Consider the following 17,014-nt stretch of genomic DNA (forward strand, 5'->3'; position numbering starts at 1 on the left):
ACAAAGAGAGCTCTGTTTGGCTTCAATTTTAAAAAATATACCTTGAATCCATATGATACCCTGCATCAACTCCTGTAGGCCTCCAACTAAAAGAAATCCATTTTTGCCAGGGATTTTAAGGCAGTTATACTGAGAAGCTGGACTTAATCCAAATTGCCACTGACTTTAGAGGTTTTTATTCAAGTTTGTGATATTTTATGCATAAGTAAATATTATATGGAAGTAAGTATTTCTTTTTACCTTCAGAAGAATCTCCTTGTGGGGCTGGAATTAGAACAGTATTCAAAGGATCACTCCTTTTTCAGGGATTAATTAGATTATCCATTCTTTACATAAGCAGTATTCCATTTCATATCTCTAACAGAAATTAGTATTAGTGTTTTATACAGCTCTTTGACTGGTGACTTTATCAGTATTTATATCTTTCAGAGTTGCATTTAATGTTTTCACTGATGGATAAAGTTCCGAATGGGATAGAGCCTATGCTAAAAGACTTGGAAGAACATATCGTTAGTGCTGGACTTGCAGATATGGTTGCAGCTGCTGAAACTATTACTACTGTAAGTGTATTGGGTTTTTAATAAAATAACAATTAAAAAAACAACTTCGCAGAAGTTAAAGACTTTGTGAGACTTACTTATGAGTGGAAATAGTTTTTAAACACCAATTTCTGATCTACTGAAAGTTTTTTAAGTATCTTCAGAATATTTTTTATTCTTTCTGGTTTTATTTATTACTTTAAAACATGAATCCGGTAAAGCAAATGCTGTAAACTTGAGTGCATTGGATAATTACACCGTAGGATTGTGTTACCATCTTAACTGAGAGGCATAATCTTTTTTCTTCAGAATTCTTAACTTCCTGATGAAATTTCAAATTTGCTTCCAACAGAGGAGTTGTTCAGTGTGGAAATTAATTTTTTCCTCACTGTTCTGTTTCAGCATTTATTGTCTTTTTCTCTGAGTCTGGGAGGTCTTAGTATCCGCAGCAATTAGGATGTGCCTTTTATTAATCCTTGAAAAGATTTTGTTTGGGTTTTTTTTTAGTTCAGATGTTATACAGTAGTTGAAAATTATGGCAAAGTGGTGGTGTGGGTTTTTTTTTGTGTGTGTATGTAAAGATAGAATGGTTACATACCAGAAACACTATTCTTAAAGTCATGCATTGAAGCTTACATGTTGTAAAGCTCTTCAGCACAGAGAATAAAGATCAAACGCTCATTTGCAGTATGCAGACTTGAAAGATGCCACATTATTAAAAATAAGGGAATTCTACATAAGCTCACACTGAATCATATGGAGTCTGTTTTTTATCTGATTTTTGCCTCTTTAACTTTAGGATTCTGAAAAATATGTAGAGCAATTGCTCACGCTGTTTAATCGATTTAGTAAGTTGGTTAAAGAAGCTTTTCAAGATGATCCAAGATTTCTTACTGCAAGAGATAAGGTTTGTGTTTCTGCTGATTATTTGCTGTCAGTTTAAGAACTGCTCATTCATGTTGTGATGTCTCTGAAATCTTTATGCCCATTTGCTGTTAAATCTAGAAGCTGCTAATGCAGACTAAAATATTAACAGCGCTTACTACTGATGGTTGAGCTTTCAGACTTGATATTAGGAGGAAATTCTTCACAGAGGGAGCCATTTAGCATTGGAATGGGCTGCCCAGGGAGGCGGTGGAGTTGCCATCCCCAGAGATGTTCAAGAAAAGACTGGATGAGACACTTAGTGCCATGATCTAGTTGACTGAATAGGGCTGGGGGATAGGTTGGACTGGATGATCTTAGAGGTCTCTTCCAACCTGGTTGATTCTATGATTCAATTTATATTGTAATTGTGCATAAAGTTGCATTTGTGTACAGCTTTGAGTTGAACACCTTAATATCTGATTTAGCAGTATTTGGATGTTCTCATGACTTTGACCTGCAATCCCTCCCTGATCTTTTGCTTAAAAGAAAGTGAATGTTAATGGAAAAGAGGAAAATGCAAAATATCAGTTAATGAGAAATCAAGTCATAGGATTTGAGCTCTCGTAAAAAATCAAATCTGAATATTTTTGGCTGATAATCAGATTAATTTCATGTTACACTAATGTAAAAAGATAAAAACTTTGTGATTCATACATTAAAGACATATTAAGCAAAGCAATAATAATAATAATCTCTAATTACTTTTTAGGCATACAAAGCAGTTGTGAATGATGCTACAATATTTAAACTTGAATTGCCATTGAAGCAAAAGGGGTAAGCCATATAAACTCCATGAAAATTAATTTTAAGTTGGTAAAGATTGAGCTTCTTGTATCTCTTTAAAAAGTAACAAGTTCTTTGTGTTCTTTGCATTATGGAATATCATTCTCTGGTAAGACACTCTTCACGTGGCACTGAACCAGTGAACAACAACCTGTTTAAACTCAAATTTATTCATAGTAATTGGTGATCTGTTCTTTTATAGTAAAGTCATGAGTCCATTTGCTGTCTGAATTTAATACTTCCTCCCTGGGTTATTAATTGCAAAAACCTGAGGTCTGTAACTGTGCCTAGCTTGAGTAAAAGTCCTGGGGAAAATAGACAGTAATATCTATGGGAATATCTATGGCTGATTAAGGTATAACCAGCCATCTACTGGCTGTTTGCCACCTCTTCTTTTGCCATCTGTGTGACCTGTCTGGGTTGTTAACATTTTTGTTTCAGTGCAGAATTAACAAGGTTGGTATAGACTTGAGTAGGTTAAACAGACCTGTGTGACTCAAGAAGAGCAGTGTTTAGTGTGGCCACTCTTAACTCAGTCAAGAGAACATAGCTGTCAGTTAATTGATTGTTAAACATTTCACGTGAGATGTTCCAACTGAGTTGAAATCTCTGTGTATTTAGGTGATTTGGATGGTTTTTATATAGTTTGTAGTCAGATTTACTACAGAAGAAAACTATTTATCTGGGCTGCTAGCTTCCCTTTCCAGTTACTTCTAGTTAGGAGTGAATGGTTATAAATATCTGCTCAGCATTCTGGTTCTTACTTTGTGTTTGGTTTTGGATTAATGGTAAGCCCGGACAGGGGATTAGCCTTGCTGGTTTTATGTTACTGAAGGAGCATTTTCACAGAAGACTGGACCTCTCCTTTGTATAATTCATATAGATGTAGCCAAGGTAGAAAAAAATTTTAGGTCTCCGCAGATGTTTTCCTTTTTCCTGGGAACACCCAAGTCAATACCTCATTCAAGCTGTGCTTCAGTCCTAAAGCTAAGCCTGTCTAGGGATTTCTTAGAGACTACCATGATGGCAGTGGTCTTCTGTTCAGCATTCTTTTCCTCAAGCTCTTTGAAGTTGTCTACATGTACAGCCTGGTTTAAGTAAAATGACGCCTTACCCTGCTTAACTTGTGCCATTAAGTTCAGCCTAAGAATATGTAATTTGGTCATTTTTCATTGCTGTCAGGATCTTGAAGACTCCTGTTCAGAAATACCTGGAAACACACTGGTTAAAGAAGGGTTCTGTCGTGTAATAACCAAAAGACTAGTGATCTGCTTTTACTCCAAATGGTCTGTAAGAGGGCAGAAGACACTAGCCTGCAAGCTACTTCATGAATTAAAAAGGACAAGTTGTCTGAAGAGTTTTAGCACTGTCTACACAAGTTGATGAGAGGGTGAGAGAACGAGCGAGAATACTGGATTCCTGAGCATCCCTGCAACATCTTACCTGCTCTCTTACTGCTTTTGTTTTGGGCCCTTGAGAGTAGCAATGAAGTTGGTGCCATTTGACTCTAGAAATAGAGATTGGTCCTTGGGACTCTTACTCACCAGTCTAGACAGACTCAGAACATGACTTTGTGCTTGCATGTCTTTTGAAGAACCACAGTCTGTCTACTGTAGCATCTTCTTGTTCAGATTTATAATCTGCTTTAAATCTCCAAGCTGTTAGTATGCTGTTTATACCTGCAGTTTTATTCTGTTACTCTGTGACAGCCGTGTTGAGTTTTACAGCCTGTGAAATGTAGCACAGGAGACTATTCTTGAGATTTTCATTAGTGTGTACTGACAAGATGAGTGAAACATTTCACTGCAGCATTTGTTAATTTTTGAGTGGAATACTTGCTGCCATGCAATGTTCAGTTGTTTCAGTCTAATTTCAACATAATCCTTTGTTGTCGGAGTTCTAAAATGAAAAGCAGTTGGAGTGATCAAGCTGTAGAAGCTGTTGAAAAAATGCTTGTTAGTGTTTATTCTTTCAAGAAGAAAAAGAGTTGTCCCTGATTTTTAATTAGTTTAACAAGGATATGAATTCACCACCAGAATCCTGGCCAAGGAGTTCGAGAAAGAGTGGTCTGTCTTGTTAACAGTGTGACTATTCCAGGACAGCAGGATTCTATATGGGTTTAAGATACGTTGTTCTTCTTTTATTTAGTGTTGGATTGAAAACACAACCAGAATCCAAATGCCCAGAGCTTCTTGCTAATTACTGTGATATGTTGCTAAGAAAAACACCACTAAGCAAAAAACTAACCTCTGAAGAAATTGAAGCAAAACTTAAAGAAGTGGTATGTTTTTGTTTTCTGCTTATCCATTATTCTGAATAATTAATTTGTTTGTTTCTTGATGTGGGTTGAGGCCTTGATCTTCAGAAACAGTTATGCAGTGTGTAATAACAGGGAGAGGAGTTTATGTCACTGAATGTGTGTGTTTAAACTTTGTAAATCATACAGTGATTCATGTCTTCTTGTCAGTTCAAAAAATCAGTATGCTAAACAAATGTGTGTAGCAATGTAATTCATTACAGTAACTAATGTTAGTCTAGAAAATACTACAGGAGACTTTTACCTACCAATGTCAGTGCCTTTGCTGATTTAAGAAAAGGTTCTTGATGGTTTACAAATGAAGAAAGACAAGGTGTGATAGTATAAAAAATTCATAGTTGATGCCTATGGTAAGATTAATACAATTGCTCTCAAGGCAACATGAAGTAGTCTTTATACTTTGTAGTCTACAATGATGTTAGATCAGCATTCAAAGACTTGTCTGATTGACAGTGAAAATAAATATATTAAAATCTACTTTTTTTGACAGCTTTTGGTACTTAAATATGTACAGAATAAAGACGTTTTCATGCGATATCACAAAGCTCACTTAACAAGACGTCTGATATTAGATATATCAGCTGATAGTGAAATTGAGGAGAATATGGTGGAATGGCTCAGAGTAAGTAGCTGGATATCTGTATTTCTTTGGTTTTGCCTCTTGCTTGTGGTATTAATTCCCACTCCTCAGCTTAGATATCCTTCTTGGTGAGTTGTGTCTTAAGTAGCAGGCCACTCAGGAAAACTTCGACTTCTGTTTTATATCATACATTTGTAAGAGAAATGTTGATCCTATTAGTGGTAATGATAGTGATAGATTTAAAAATGTTTCACGTATGATTATTTCAAACTCCATGTATTCCAAATGCAGATAAGCATAATGAAGTGTACTTGTTTAGATGTGTAAATAATTTGAGATGCTTTCTAATTGTGGCATTTTATTTAGATTAGAATATTTTTTGCATGCCTGAAACATTTCTTCAAATCTCTGAATTCGTTGATTCCTCAATGCACGCAAATGTTCTTCTGCACTTGGATTTCTTTACAAAGAATCAACATAGGCCTTTATGGGTTATCTCCCTATGATACATGCAAAAAAACCCTTTCTATTGCAGATCAGCTATTGCTGTAAGGTGATAATAACTGTCTGCTTTAATGCTCTTCATTTGTTTGAATTTATTATTTTTAAAATAAAGCTTTTTGATCATAGTTGTCTGCGTCATAATTTAGTGTTCTCTTTGTTTATACAGGAAGTGGGAATGCCAGCAGACTATGTAAACAAGCTGGCTAGAATGTTCCAGGATATCAAAGTGTCTGAAGACTTGAACCAGGCCTTCAAAGAAATGCACAAGAATAATAAACTTGCTTTACCAGGTATTGTTTTCAAGTAATTTGCTATTTTTCATTTGTATTCATGAAAAATAATCCTGTCGAGTCCTGTGTTACAAATTATATCAACTGCAGGTTGAAGGTAGTCTTCAGGGCATTGTCAACTCCTATATTGGAAGCGTCTGTAGGATCTCCTTTCTCTTACAGTTCACACTGGAGCTCCAGCATTCTGTAAGTTATTGTGGGGTTTCATTATGAGCAGTCTTCTAGATGTGAACACCCTGCTCTTACAGATAAATTGCAAGCAGGGTTTTGAATTGGTATCAACCAGGTGAATGCCTGAACTTCCCTCTTCTATGCCCTTATCATTCTTTCTCAGTGCTTCATGCTGTGCTCCCCTGCTTTATCTGCCAGCAGGAGAGCTGGATGCATGCTATGATGAGCTTAAATCAGATTTCTGAGGTTCACCTTCACTGATGAGAGGCTGAGCAACATAAGGTTTTGGACCTGCTGTTGCTGAAAACCCTTGAGTAGTGCTTACAGGCATCAGTTATAAAGCTGCATTGGGAACTTAAGGTGCTCTGCAGACAAGCTAAAACACCTTAGAGATTTCAATCAGTGGTGCTGGCAGAAAGCCAGTGGTGCATAAATGGAGTACCATAACGTTTAAGTAGGTAGGCACCCTGCTGCTTTCTGAAAATTCAGTCTTCCATAATTGTGTTTAGGGTTAAAAAATAGAAATTTGCTTTGTCTGTTTCACTTGGATATTCATATAATCCAATGTTGTCTTACAGCTGACTCTGTCAATATCAAAATTTTAAATGCTGGTGCCTGGTCCCGAAGTTCTGAAAAGGTGTTTGTGTCTCTGCCCACGGAATTAGAAGATCTCATCCCAGAAGTTGAAGAATTTTACAAAAAGAATCACAGTGGTAGAAAACTGCACTGGCACCACCTCATGTCCAATGGAATTGTAAGTGTGTAGTTTTCAGTGTATTAGTCTCAATGGCTGTACTTCCTGTGTATTTATAACAGTAGGAAAGCTGCTGATCCAGAAAAGCTCATAAGGACAATTGTTACTCTGTTCACAGATAACATTTAAGAATGAGGTCGGCCAGTACGACTTGGAGGTAACAACATTTCAGCTAGCTGTGCTTTTTGCATGGAACCAAAGACCCAGAGAGAAGATCAGCTTTGAAAATCTTAAACTGGCAACTGAACTCCCTGATGCAGAACTTAGGAGGACTTTATGGGTATTTCCCTTTCTCTTGAAACAGATTTTCTTCCTAATTTTTGTACTCAGTACTGGATTAGTATTTTTAAAGAGATGTCAGGTAACACTGAAAAAACTGTCATTTTGAAACGTGAGCACCTTTCTTGCTCTTTAATCAGTTGTAATGCTGCCTTTTTGCACTACTGCTGAGCACACACAACCGTTACATTAACATGTTTTCTCTACCCAGTGTTACCTAATGTAAACTTCTGGAAGCAGCAAGACCCTACACTGCCTAAAGCACACAGTTTGATTGTGGTTTATATAGTGGGACTGATCCAGTTCTAGGAAATCAGTGACTTATATGTTGCTTTAAAAAATCAGTGTTTCTTCTATCAGGTTTTTAATTCTTTAGCTCAAGAATAGAGAGAAAACACATGAATCAGAATTAACACCAACTCTGTAGCCACGAGTTCATGTATTTTACCTCTTTGTGTGATGTTACTTACTTGCACTAACCCATTTCAGAAGGAGTTTTGATGAACTGCGTCCCCTCTCTGGCTTCAATAATCTCTTTATGTTGCTCTCTAGCAGCTCCAAACAAGGCTACATGGTTTCCTTACTACAGTCTGCACAGCAGTGACCTATGTTCTTAAGAAGTGATTGTTTCCATTTAGAAAATCTGGTGTTTTATTTTCATTCTTTCCCTCCCCCTCCCTTTTCTCTGTAGTCTCTTGTAGCATTTCCAAAGCTGAAACGTCAGGTTTTATTGTATGAACCTCAAGTCAATTCACCCAAAGACTTTACAGAAGGAACCCTCTTCTCCGTGAACCAGGAGTTCAGTTTAATGTAAGATGATGTTTGAAAAGTAAAATAACAATGTGCTATTTTATAACTAAAAGAATTGACTCTAAGTTAGCCTTCATTCTGGAAATTTTTCAGATGCAGCTAGACACATGCTTTGCTGCCCTATCCTCACTTAGTTTTGGCAGTAGTCGGGTTTCAAGAAGGTGGCTAGACTTGATGACCTCCAGTAGTCACTTCAGACAAGTGTTTCTATGATTTTGGTATCTGTGAAATCGAATTTCTTAAATACCCAGGCATGAGGTGCAAAACTGGAAGTTTTGCTATCTTCCTGTTACTAATGGGCCCATGAAGTTTCATACAGGAGGAAGAGTATGTAAGCGAGCACTAGAGCTGTACTGATTGTTACACACACAGTGTTTCAGAAACAAAGTGATAAGTTAAAAAAGGAAGTAAAACTGCATAATAATATGGTATGCCGTAGGAAGATGGGCTTTTTGATGTGTCTTTGGTGAGAATTGCAGTGCTCTTTTACTGGTGCTTCAACAGCCTTCAAAGCCTAAGATGGTATAAAAAGAGACTGTTTAAATGGTTCAGCACATTTTATTTCATATTTTGCCTATTATTGATGGCTACTAGAAATCAGAACTGGGTCCTTCCTAGTAACGTCAAATTCCAGGCCACATTCAAAGTAGGAGCTGGACATCTGGATCTGTGGAGGGAGTGGTGACAGTTCTGCTTTCCTGGGGCTTAGTTTCTCACCCAGAGCCACAATGTTTGTTCCTGTCATCAGGATTGTGAGCTTTGGGAAGTGATGGGAGGGCATGACTGGGAAGACAGGCTGTACATAAAGTTTGTGGGTTCCCACTGATGAATGCCTTCATCTTTCTTTGTTACAATACTTGGGGTTTGTTATATTTTTTCCCCTGCTAGGAAGTTCTCATAGAGTATATTAACTAGTCAGACTTCCTGAAATTTGTTGTAAACAGTTCCTCCAAAGGATCCTAGTTTTATATCATTAAACTGTAATACATTTATCTGAAATACTACTCTTTAAAATAATGCTGATAACTTTGCAACTTTAGAACTGTCAATTTCAGCTGATGGATTTTCTATAATACTAGCATATTGGGGTTTTATTGTGCAGAGGCATTCTGCAATGGGTTTTGAATTGTATGCCAGCTATCTCACTGCTGCCATGCTGATAGCTTAGAATGCCTGATACTTGATGGCACTCCTTGCTGCTGTACTTGCAGTTTAACAGGAATTCCTTTAATGAAAGTGTATTTTTGCTTGTTTTTCACACAATGCAACTTTTTCAGAAAAAATGCTAAAGTTCAGAAAAGGGGCAAGATAAATTTGATTGGTCGATTGCAACTTACTACAGAGAGAATGCGGGAAGAGGAAAATGAAGGAATAGTCCAGCTAAGAATATTGCGAACCCAGGCAAGTAAACTGCCAGAGGAGTATAAAATTACTCTGTTTCTTCTGCTGTATGATCAGTATTGCATGCTGTCTACATATGGATGTTGGTGTATGAAGTGGATGCTTTTGAATTCCACTGGAACTTATTTTTGCTATTTGTCTTAGAGCCTTTGTGAACTTTGCCTGTGTGTTTGTAAGCTTGTAGCCATCAGCCTCCTGATGTACCAGGTCTCCATTTTTAAAGAGGACAAAGGAGATAAGTGGGGAGTGGCAGCAGTAGATGGTAAAGTTGACTGACTTGCATGTGAACAAGTAACACTGTTGATCTTGAGATTTCTATGATGGGATCAGGGTGTTCAGTAATAGGAGTATGACTTTTTGAGAGGCCATCTTTTTAGGGTGGTGGTTTATACCCTGCCTCTTAGACATATAGACTGCATCTTCCTGCTTTGTGGTCAGTTGTCCTTCAATCAGGTGTTCGTGCCAGGTCATTTGAGCTGGCAGTTCTAAAAAAATCCTCAATGTTGGGGGACATTAGAGACTATTACTCATGATGGAGTCTCAAAAAAGCCATCTTACTTTCAAATGACAGGTCTGTAATGTCAGTTACATATAGATTCCACACCATGTGCATTGTGAATTATACTTCTTGACTTGTATTTCCTGGCTATACTTGCAGAATGATAACTACGTGATTGCATTTATGAAATGAGAACTCATTATGAGTTCAGTTTGAGATTAAATTTTGCACTTCGTGAGGTAGTCCCAAAGTATATCACAGGTCACCCTAGAAATGACAACTTCTGATCAGAGGGTGAATGAGCTTTACTGAGTATTTCACACTCCAGGTATAAGATTTAACTGCAGATTATCCTATGACTGGGCGTGTCTTTTATATCTCTTGTATTTTGGCAGTGTCTTGTTCTTTTCCTTTGTCGGCTTCTTTAGTGTCAGTTGGCAGTTTAGTATCTACTTGGGTTAAGAAATGCAGTATATATCTGAATTTTAAGGAAAAATACAGATTTCCTTGCTGTCTTGCCTTGCCCAATACTGATGCTTCGTTCATTTTGTCACTTCACCCAGGCATTAAAACAATTACTTGTTTTTATTTCCTCTTGTCACCACCAGGAGGCTATCATCCAAATAATGAAAATGCGGAAGAAAATTACTAATGCCCAGCTTCAGACTGAACTGGTAGAAATATTAAAAAACATGTTCTTGCCACAAAAGAAAATGATAAAAGAGCAAATTGAATGGCTTATAGAGCACAAATATATCAGAAGAGATGAATCGGATATCAACACCTTCATATATATGGCATAATTGGAGGACTCTGCAGGATGCTGAGAACATAAATGGAGGGGTGCTTGGACAGACTGCTGCAACAGTTTGTGCTGCAGGAGGACTGGTTTTGACTTTTCGTTACCTATTAAAAATCCCTGCCTTACCTTACAGAGGACTATATTTTGCCAATTTCATTCAGCTAGCATGATGGCATTCCCTTCATGTTGCACACTTTTAACAGCATGCTGTTTTGTGGGAAACTTGCATTCATGAAGAGCCCATTGTGAACTTTTTAAGTAGATTTGATTTATACCCACCAGGAAGAACACAGGTTTGGGTTTTTAGATTACCAGTACTTGCACAAGGAAAAAAATACTCAAATATTCATGCACTGAGGAACTGCTATTAGTTTTGTTTGAGGTTGGTTTGTTTGGGTTGTTGTTTTGGGGTTCTTTTTGTTTGATTTTTTTTTTTCTTTTTTCTCTCTCTCTTGTGTTTGGGGTTCTTTTGTTGGTTTGGTATTTTTGTTGGGCTTGGGTGGTTTTTGTTTTGGTTTTTTTGGGTGTTTTTTTTTAATGCAATTAGGACTAGAAGTAGCACTTTCACTTTTGTGTTTTTGGATCAACAGAGTAATGTACTGTCCTTTGATCCTTTCTGTGTGATAACATTTGAGAGACACACATGCATCACAACTGATAAGTATTTGTTACCGTTAAAACCTGTTGGCTAGAGCAGTGCTTCAGTCTAGTAACTGGATTTTAGTAATTGACACGTAAGTAACATAAAATTAATTCCAGGTCATGGGTGATACTTTTCCTTAAGCAAGGGATCATTGTTTTTAAATCGTTTGCTGTAAACAAGTGGATATACATTAATCATTACCTTATTTGGATGTATGATTTGCTACAATCCTTTTTGAGAAGGTAGAGCTTTCTTGAATTATACTTCACTCTAAAACTAGTTTCCATGGTTGGGTCCATTCTACTGAACAGAAATATTAAGTGTATTTTATGTACATTTAATATTCGTATCCCAAATATTTAAATCTGACTACATATACCTGAATGCATTAAAGAGTAATTAATGTACAACTCTCCCAGAAGGAAAATAACACTTGATGAGCCCTGTACTACTAATTTTTCATTGGTAACTTTATATACACGTACAAGGTTAATGCAATTGGACTGGTTTGTTTAGAATTCAGCATCTTTGTATGAAAAACAAACCCTCTGCTTTTTTATTTTAAAACTGGCAGGATAATATAATTTTAACAAAAATGGTAAAAAGCTAAGGAAAAATACCTTGTTTAGTCAATGCAGAGAGAGTGCCAAATACACATCAGGAATTTCAGCTTTTTAATCATACCTCTTCTATTTTCAATCATCTGAAGTAGTTGTTTGGCACTGCCTGCCTCTCTGCTACTCTGAAATGTCCCAGAATGTACTGGACTGATAACATGAATCACAAGCAGAGTGCCTGTCTTGGGACAAAAGGTAAGTTGAGCTTTACGCAGTTCTGTGTGAGTATTGTTCTATAAATCACAGATGTGTGCAGTTTTTTAATTAACCTGTTCAAGTTCAGCATCTAAGGGTCTCCTCTTCTTTGATGATTGAAAGAGGAGACAATTAACTTTAGTCTAAAAGGTAAACCTTCAAGTAACTAAGAAGAGGAGTTTTGCTTTCACTTGGTTGCAGTGTACAATAAGAGTGGTATAAAAGCAAACTCTGCAAGAATAGCTGTTTGTGCCCTTCAGCAGGCTGCATGCTCTGTATTCATGTAAATGCCAGTGTGACTGCCTGAGGACAGCGTGTACATGGGCATCTGTTTAAGACATTTTTGGTAGTGAGGGTTTTGTAATGAGAGATGGAGAGAAATCAAGACTTGGCCAATTACCATTGATTGAAGTCCCACAGCTTATGTCAACATGCCTTTATTGACACTCAAAAGTAGATGCGGTTTAAAAAATATTGCATCTTTTCTGTTGGCCCTGTGGTGTTACAATTCAGACTCAAAAGCAAGTGGTGCTCTGTGTAGGTAACCAGTTAAACTATTTCAACATCAGAAAACAAAATTCTAATAAAAAACTTTGTGCTGCAAGACTTTTCAGTCTTTGTAACTTAAAAGTAATAAATACTCACTTGGGGTAACTGGGGGGGGGGGGGGGGGGAAATGAAACCGTACAGGAGAAGAACAGATATGAAATTGTCACACAGAAATAACTACAAAGAGGTTAATGCAGATTCTGAAGCCATTTAGTTAGATTTCAGAGAGGAGTGTAACAGATACAGCTCTTTAACAAGCAGGAGTGCATGTAGAAAGCAACACACTGCTAAAAGCTAAGGAGCTACACGTTCCCTCAACCAATAAACATAATACAGTCTAAATGTTATCTGTATTTCTGGACACTTGGGATGCAGAAATAGAATGGGTAATGTGCCTATAATGTGTAATTTTTCTTTAAATATATACTGGAAATGGATGTCGGGTTTTTTATTCAATCTGAGACTCACACCAGCAAATTTGTTACAGATGCAGAATCAATTTAATGTCCTTCATCAGGTTACTTTCACCAATATGCACTTAAAACTAGGATCACCTGGGGCACAGGGCGATACGTGGGGTAAACTGTTATTTTGGGGAGGGTAGAGTTCAGATCTAATGGAAATGAACTATTCTTCACTTGCAATATGGCAACAATGCACTTTTAAGGCTGCAGTTTTTAGCTATGAATATGTATGTCCAAAGACCTAGCTTAAAGAGGTGCTGCATCTGAAAAAACACGTTGCCACATGCACTGCCACGGTGAATAGCTACGGAGTGAAACCTGGTGTAGAAAGCGGGGGGTGGGAGGGTGGGGGAATCAGTGGGTTTGATTAAGAAATACTGTTAAAACTTTTTCTGTCCCAACAACTTGATGACGATCTCAGTTTCAATTCTGAAGTCTTCCATTTTCCTCTTTCCACAGTTGGTGTCCCTAGCTTCTATTTTTAGTCATCTTTCACTTGTTAGGACTGTAATGCAAAGACTTTTCCGAAAGACGATGTGACTTTCTCATTTTCACCTTTCTAAACGTCATGAATGTTCACGTTACATTTATCTGCATTGGGATGCCATTGTCCTGTCAAGTGCAAATTTTAAAAAGTACAATTGGCAAAAAGCTTTGATAGTTTTACAGAAAGATTTGCTATCTTAAACTCAAACTCTTTTCTATTTTCATCTAAATGACTGGGATGCTATCTTTGTAATTCTTCGAGGTCCTATTTGTGAAATAAACAATACATGAAAGCTTTCCTGTCATATACACTATATGTAGTCTGGAGTGTTGAGCAAACTTGAGTTCATGAGTTGTAATATCTATCTGCGTATGGTATTTACAATTTTGAATGTGTGCCACTACCGAGATAATAATGCTGTACAGTTTTGAATGGTGGTAGTTTCTGTATGGCAGTCCAGCTAAACTATTTTGATGTATTGCTTAATTTTTGAATTTTATTTTTTAAGTTGTATAATTTATTTTCTTGCAAAATAAAAATGTAATATAAAAGACTACTCATTTAGCAAGGTATTTTGGTGTCTTTCCCTGCAAAATTTTTAAGATTAATTTTGGCCGTGTTCCTGAAAAATGCTACTGTAAAATTTGCCTGAAGAGAGAAAGACTTTTCCTTTTTGATTATTTACTTAACTCTTTTCATGTGTTACTTAAGGTGCGATGTAAAGCTGTGTAGTCTTCCATTTAAGTACGAGCTGGAGTCTTTCCATTTCACTGTATCAGCATCTACCCTGTCAAAAGTGGCTGGGAGCACCCCATTTGCTTAGGGCATTTTTAAAAGGGTAATGTCTCTGACTTACTAAGGTATATTCAGGTTCCTGAATGTTTTGCTTGGTTAGTCTCCAAAATTGCTTACTAGTATCACTGACCAGCACTGCTGCCACCAGATTGTACCTGGTACTGCATAAACAGTCATGTGGGAACAATGGATGGCTGAAGGTGAGTTCTTACCATAAACCCTTTTCTTCTCTGGTTGTCCTTGCTTTCTAATGTGAATTATTTTCAACATGTCAATGCCTTTGTTCTTTCAAGTGCACCAACTAAGGTCACTGTTTTGTGCTTTCTGGTACAAGCAAAAGTTAGAAACTGTGTGGAATAATTACTTTGGAGTGACTATTCAGTGTTCATAGCAATTTGCAAAGTGGCAGTTCTTGTAGGCAGGACTTGGATAGCAGGCTGGCAGTAATTCAAAATGTGTTTTCTGTGTTAGGGCTGAGTGTGGTCTTTCACAGCAGTGGTTCTCAGATGGAGTTGTTCTGTAGAAATAAGTCTGTTACGACAGGAATTGCTTAGCTGAATCAACTCCTACCAGTGTGAATTGATCACAGTGTAGGCAGAATCATTGACCTAAACATGAAAGGCTGTGGACCCCCTTCACTCTTCAGATTCAGAAGTTGGCTTTTGTGGTGGGTTTGGGAGTTAAAAGCAGTTGTGGCTCAGTTCCAGTCACTTCAGAAGCTGCTTTCATTCGTTCATAGGCTGCTAGTATTTCTTTCTCTGTTGTGGTGTAATTTGCCTCTGAACCTCTGTAGCTATGACCCCAGAAACAAAACGCATGACCACGTGTCTCATTTGGAGCTCTATGCCAAAGACTCCAAGTTGGACCATTGTCACTGGCAGCTGTATACAGACTGTTTTTAATGGCTGGACCAATTCAAACAAGTCCCAAGCCCACTGCATGGACTACTTCTCGCTTTATCTGATCAAAGGCTGCTTGTTGTTCAGGTCTCCACTCGAAATTGTTTCTCTTAGGAGTCACATCATGCAAAGGTTTGACAATTTGACTGAATGCTGCCACTGCACTCCCAGAAACTGACTTTGTCTGGCAGGTCCTTTGACTTTGCCTCTCTTAATGGCAAAACCTGCTTGCAACAGAATGTCAATGATTTTGTTATCTTTCTCGAAGACTTCCTTAGCAGTTTGGCCCCACATGATGTCGTCAATGAATTGTGTATGTTCTGGTGCTTTGCCTTTCCCAATGCCTTGTGGATCACTCAGCCTCAAACTAGCACAGCTTGCTTTCTTTTTCTTTGCTTAATGTGTCAACAGAGAATCATAAAATCATTTAGTTTGGAAAAGACCTTTGGAGTTCAATAATAAATCTAATACAAGTCCACTACTAAGCCATCTACCTCGACACCACATCTACACATTGTTTAAATCCTGGGGAGGGTGACTCCGCCACTTCCCTTGGTAGCCTGTTCCAATGGTTGACAACATTTGGTGAAGAAATCTTTCCTAATGTCCAACCTGCCTCCCCTGGTGCAACCTGGGGGGGTGTGTCCTTTCATCCTGTTGTTTGTTATTTGGGGAAAGAGACTTCTCACCTTGCTCACCTTTCAGGTAGTCATAGAGAGCGATAAGGTCTTCTGTCAGCTTCCTTTTCTCCAGACTAAACCCCAGTTTCCTCAGCTGCTCCTTGCAGGACTTGTGTTCTAGATGCTCTGTTCTCTTGACATCTCTCTCTAGATGTTGGCAATATGGTTTCTTCCTCCTCTTGCAAAACCTGCTTGCACCTGCAGGGTCCTTTGGCCAGGAGGTGGCTGGGGAAAGCATCCTGACACTGGTGTAGCTTCAGGATAGGGAGGGTGTAAATCAACAGCTGTGAGGGAAAGTGCAGCCCAAACTGATGAGAAAAGAACTGCACCATAACCCCAAGACATGTGTGCAGAAGGGAATTCCAACTGCAGTGGATGTTTTGTTTGACCTTCTATAGGCATTTCTTCTGTATTGTGTTGATACTGCATTAGAGGATTTTTATCCTGAAATACATCTATTAATTCTAGGAAGAGGACATTTCTGTTTTCTTCACTTAGCTACTCTATGCACTGGAGTTCTTAAGCAGCTCCAGATTCAGTTTGAGCTAATGTTATTTCATTTAATATTGCTGGAGGCTTGAAGTTTTAGAACAATTAATTTATTGTAGTCCTATGTTATATTTCTGATTTTCCATAGAGTCAACATGTTGCTGAGTACTGGTAAACAATCAACTGACCTTGCTTACCCTACAGGCCAGAGATGTAATTGCTCTGTATGTTAAAATAGATGTATTTTAGCAGTGTCTTAACCAGAAGACCATTTTATACCAAGGACTTAGTGACCTACATACCAGTTGACCTGAGAAGGCACAGCCTGCTACAGCTGTTATGTAATAGCACAGCCTATGCTCTGCCATGGTGTAGAAGCTTAACCTTCTGGTCTGTCCTAGGCTGCATCTATCACAGGGCCACAGAAAACGCTTGGCCACCTAATTGTAACACAGGAAAGCATAAGACTTTCCTTCTGACACTGACAATTACACCACCTGCATGTTATCTTCATCTTGGAGCAGATCAGCAAGTTATTTA

At 37.8% G+C, this 17,014-nt stretch overlaps 1 protein-coding gene across 1 annotated transcript in view; it reads left to right on the top strand.

The window, feature by feature from the left end:
• The window catches only part of CUL5 (cullin 5), a 32,574-nt gene extending 18,407 nt beyond the window's left edge, over window positions 1–14,167 (top strand). Inside the window, exons 9-19 of the mRNA XM_064171135.1 lie at window positions 430–560; window positions 1,339–1,446; window positions 2,176–2,240; window positions 4,398–4,530; window positions 5,057–5,188; window positions 5,817–5,940; window positions 6,690–6,865; window positions 6,984–7,145; window positions 7,836–7,954; window positions 9,232–9,355; window positions 10,463–14,167. Of these exons, the coding sequence (XP_064027205.1) occupies window positions 430–560; window positions 1,339–1,446; window positions 2,176–2,240; window positions 4,398–4,530; window positions 5,057–5,188; window positions 5,817–5,940; window positions 6,690–6,865; window positions 6,984–7,145; window positions 7,836–7,954; window positions 9,232–9,355; window positions 10,463–10,657 (1,469 nt within the window). The 3' untranslated portion in view covers window positions 10,658–14,167. The remainder of the gene's footprint in view (window positions 1–429; window positions 561–1,338; window positions 1,447–2,175; window positions 2,241–4,397; window positions 4,531–5,056; window positions 5,189–5,816; window positions 5,941–6,689; window positions 6,866–6,983; window positions 7,146–7,835; window positions 7,955–9,231; window positions 9,356–10,462) is intronic.
• Window positions 14,168–17,014: the final 2,847 nt, after the last annotated feature.

The sequence above is a fragment of the Pogoniulus pusillus genome, chromosome 3, assembly GCF_015220805.1.
Source record: "Pogoniulus pusillus isolate bPogPus1 chromosome 3, bPogPus1.pri, whole genome shotgun sequence".
Classification (NCBI taxonomy): Eukaryota; Metazoa; Chordata; class Aves; order Piciformes; family Lybiidae; genus Pogoniulus; species Pogoniulus pusillus.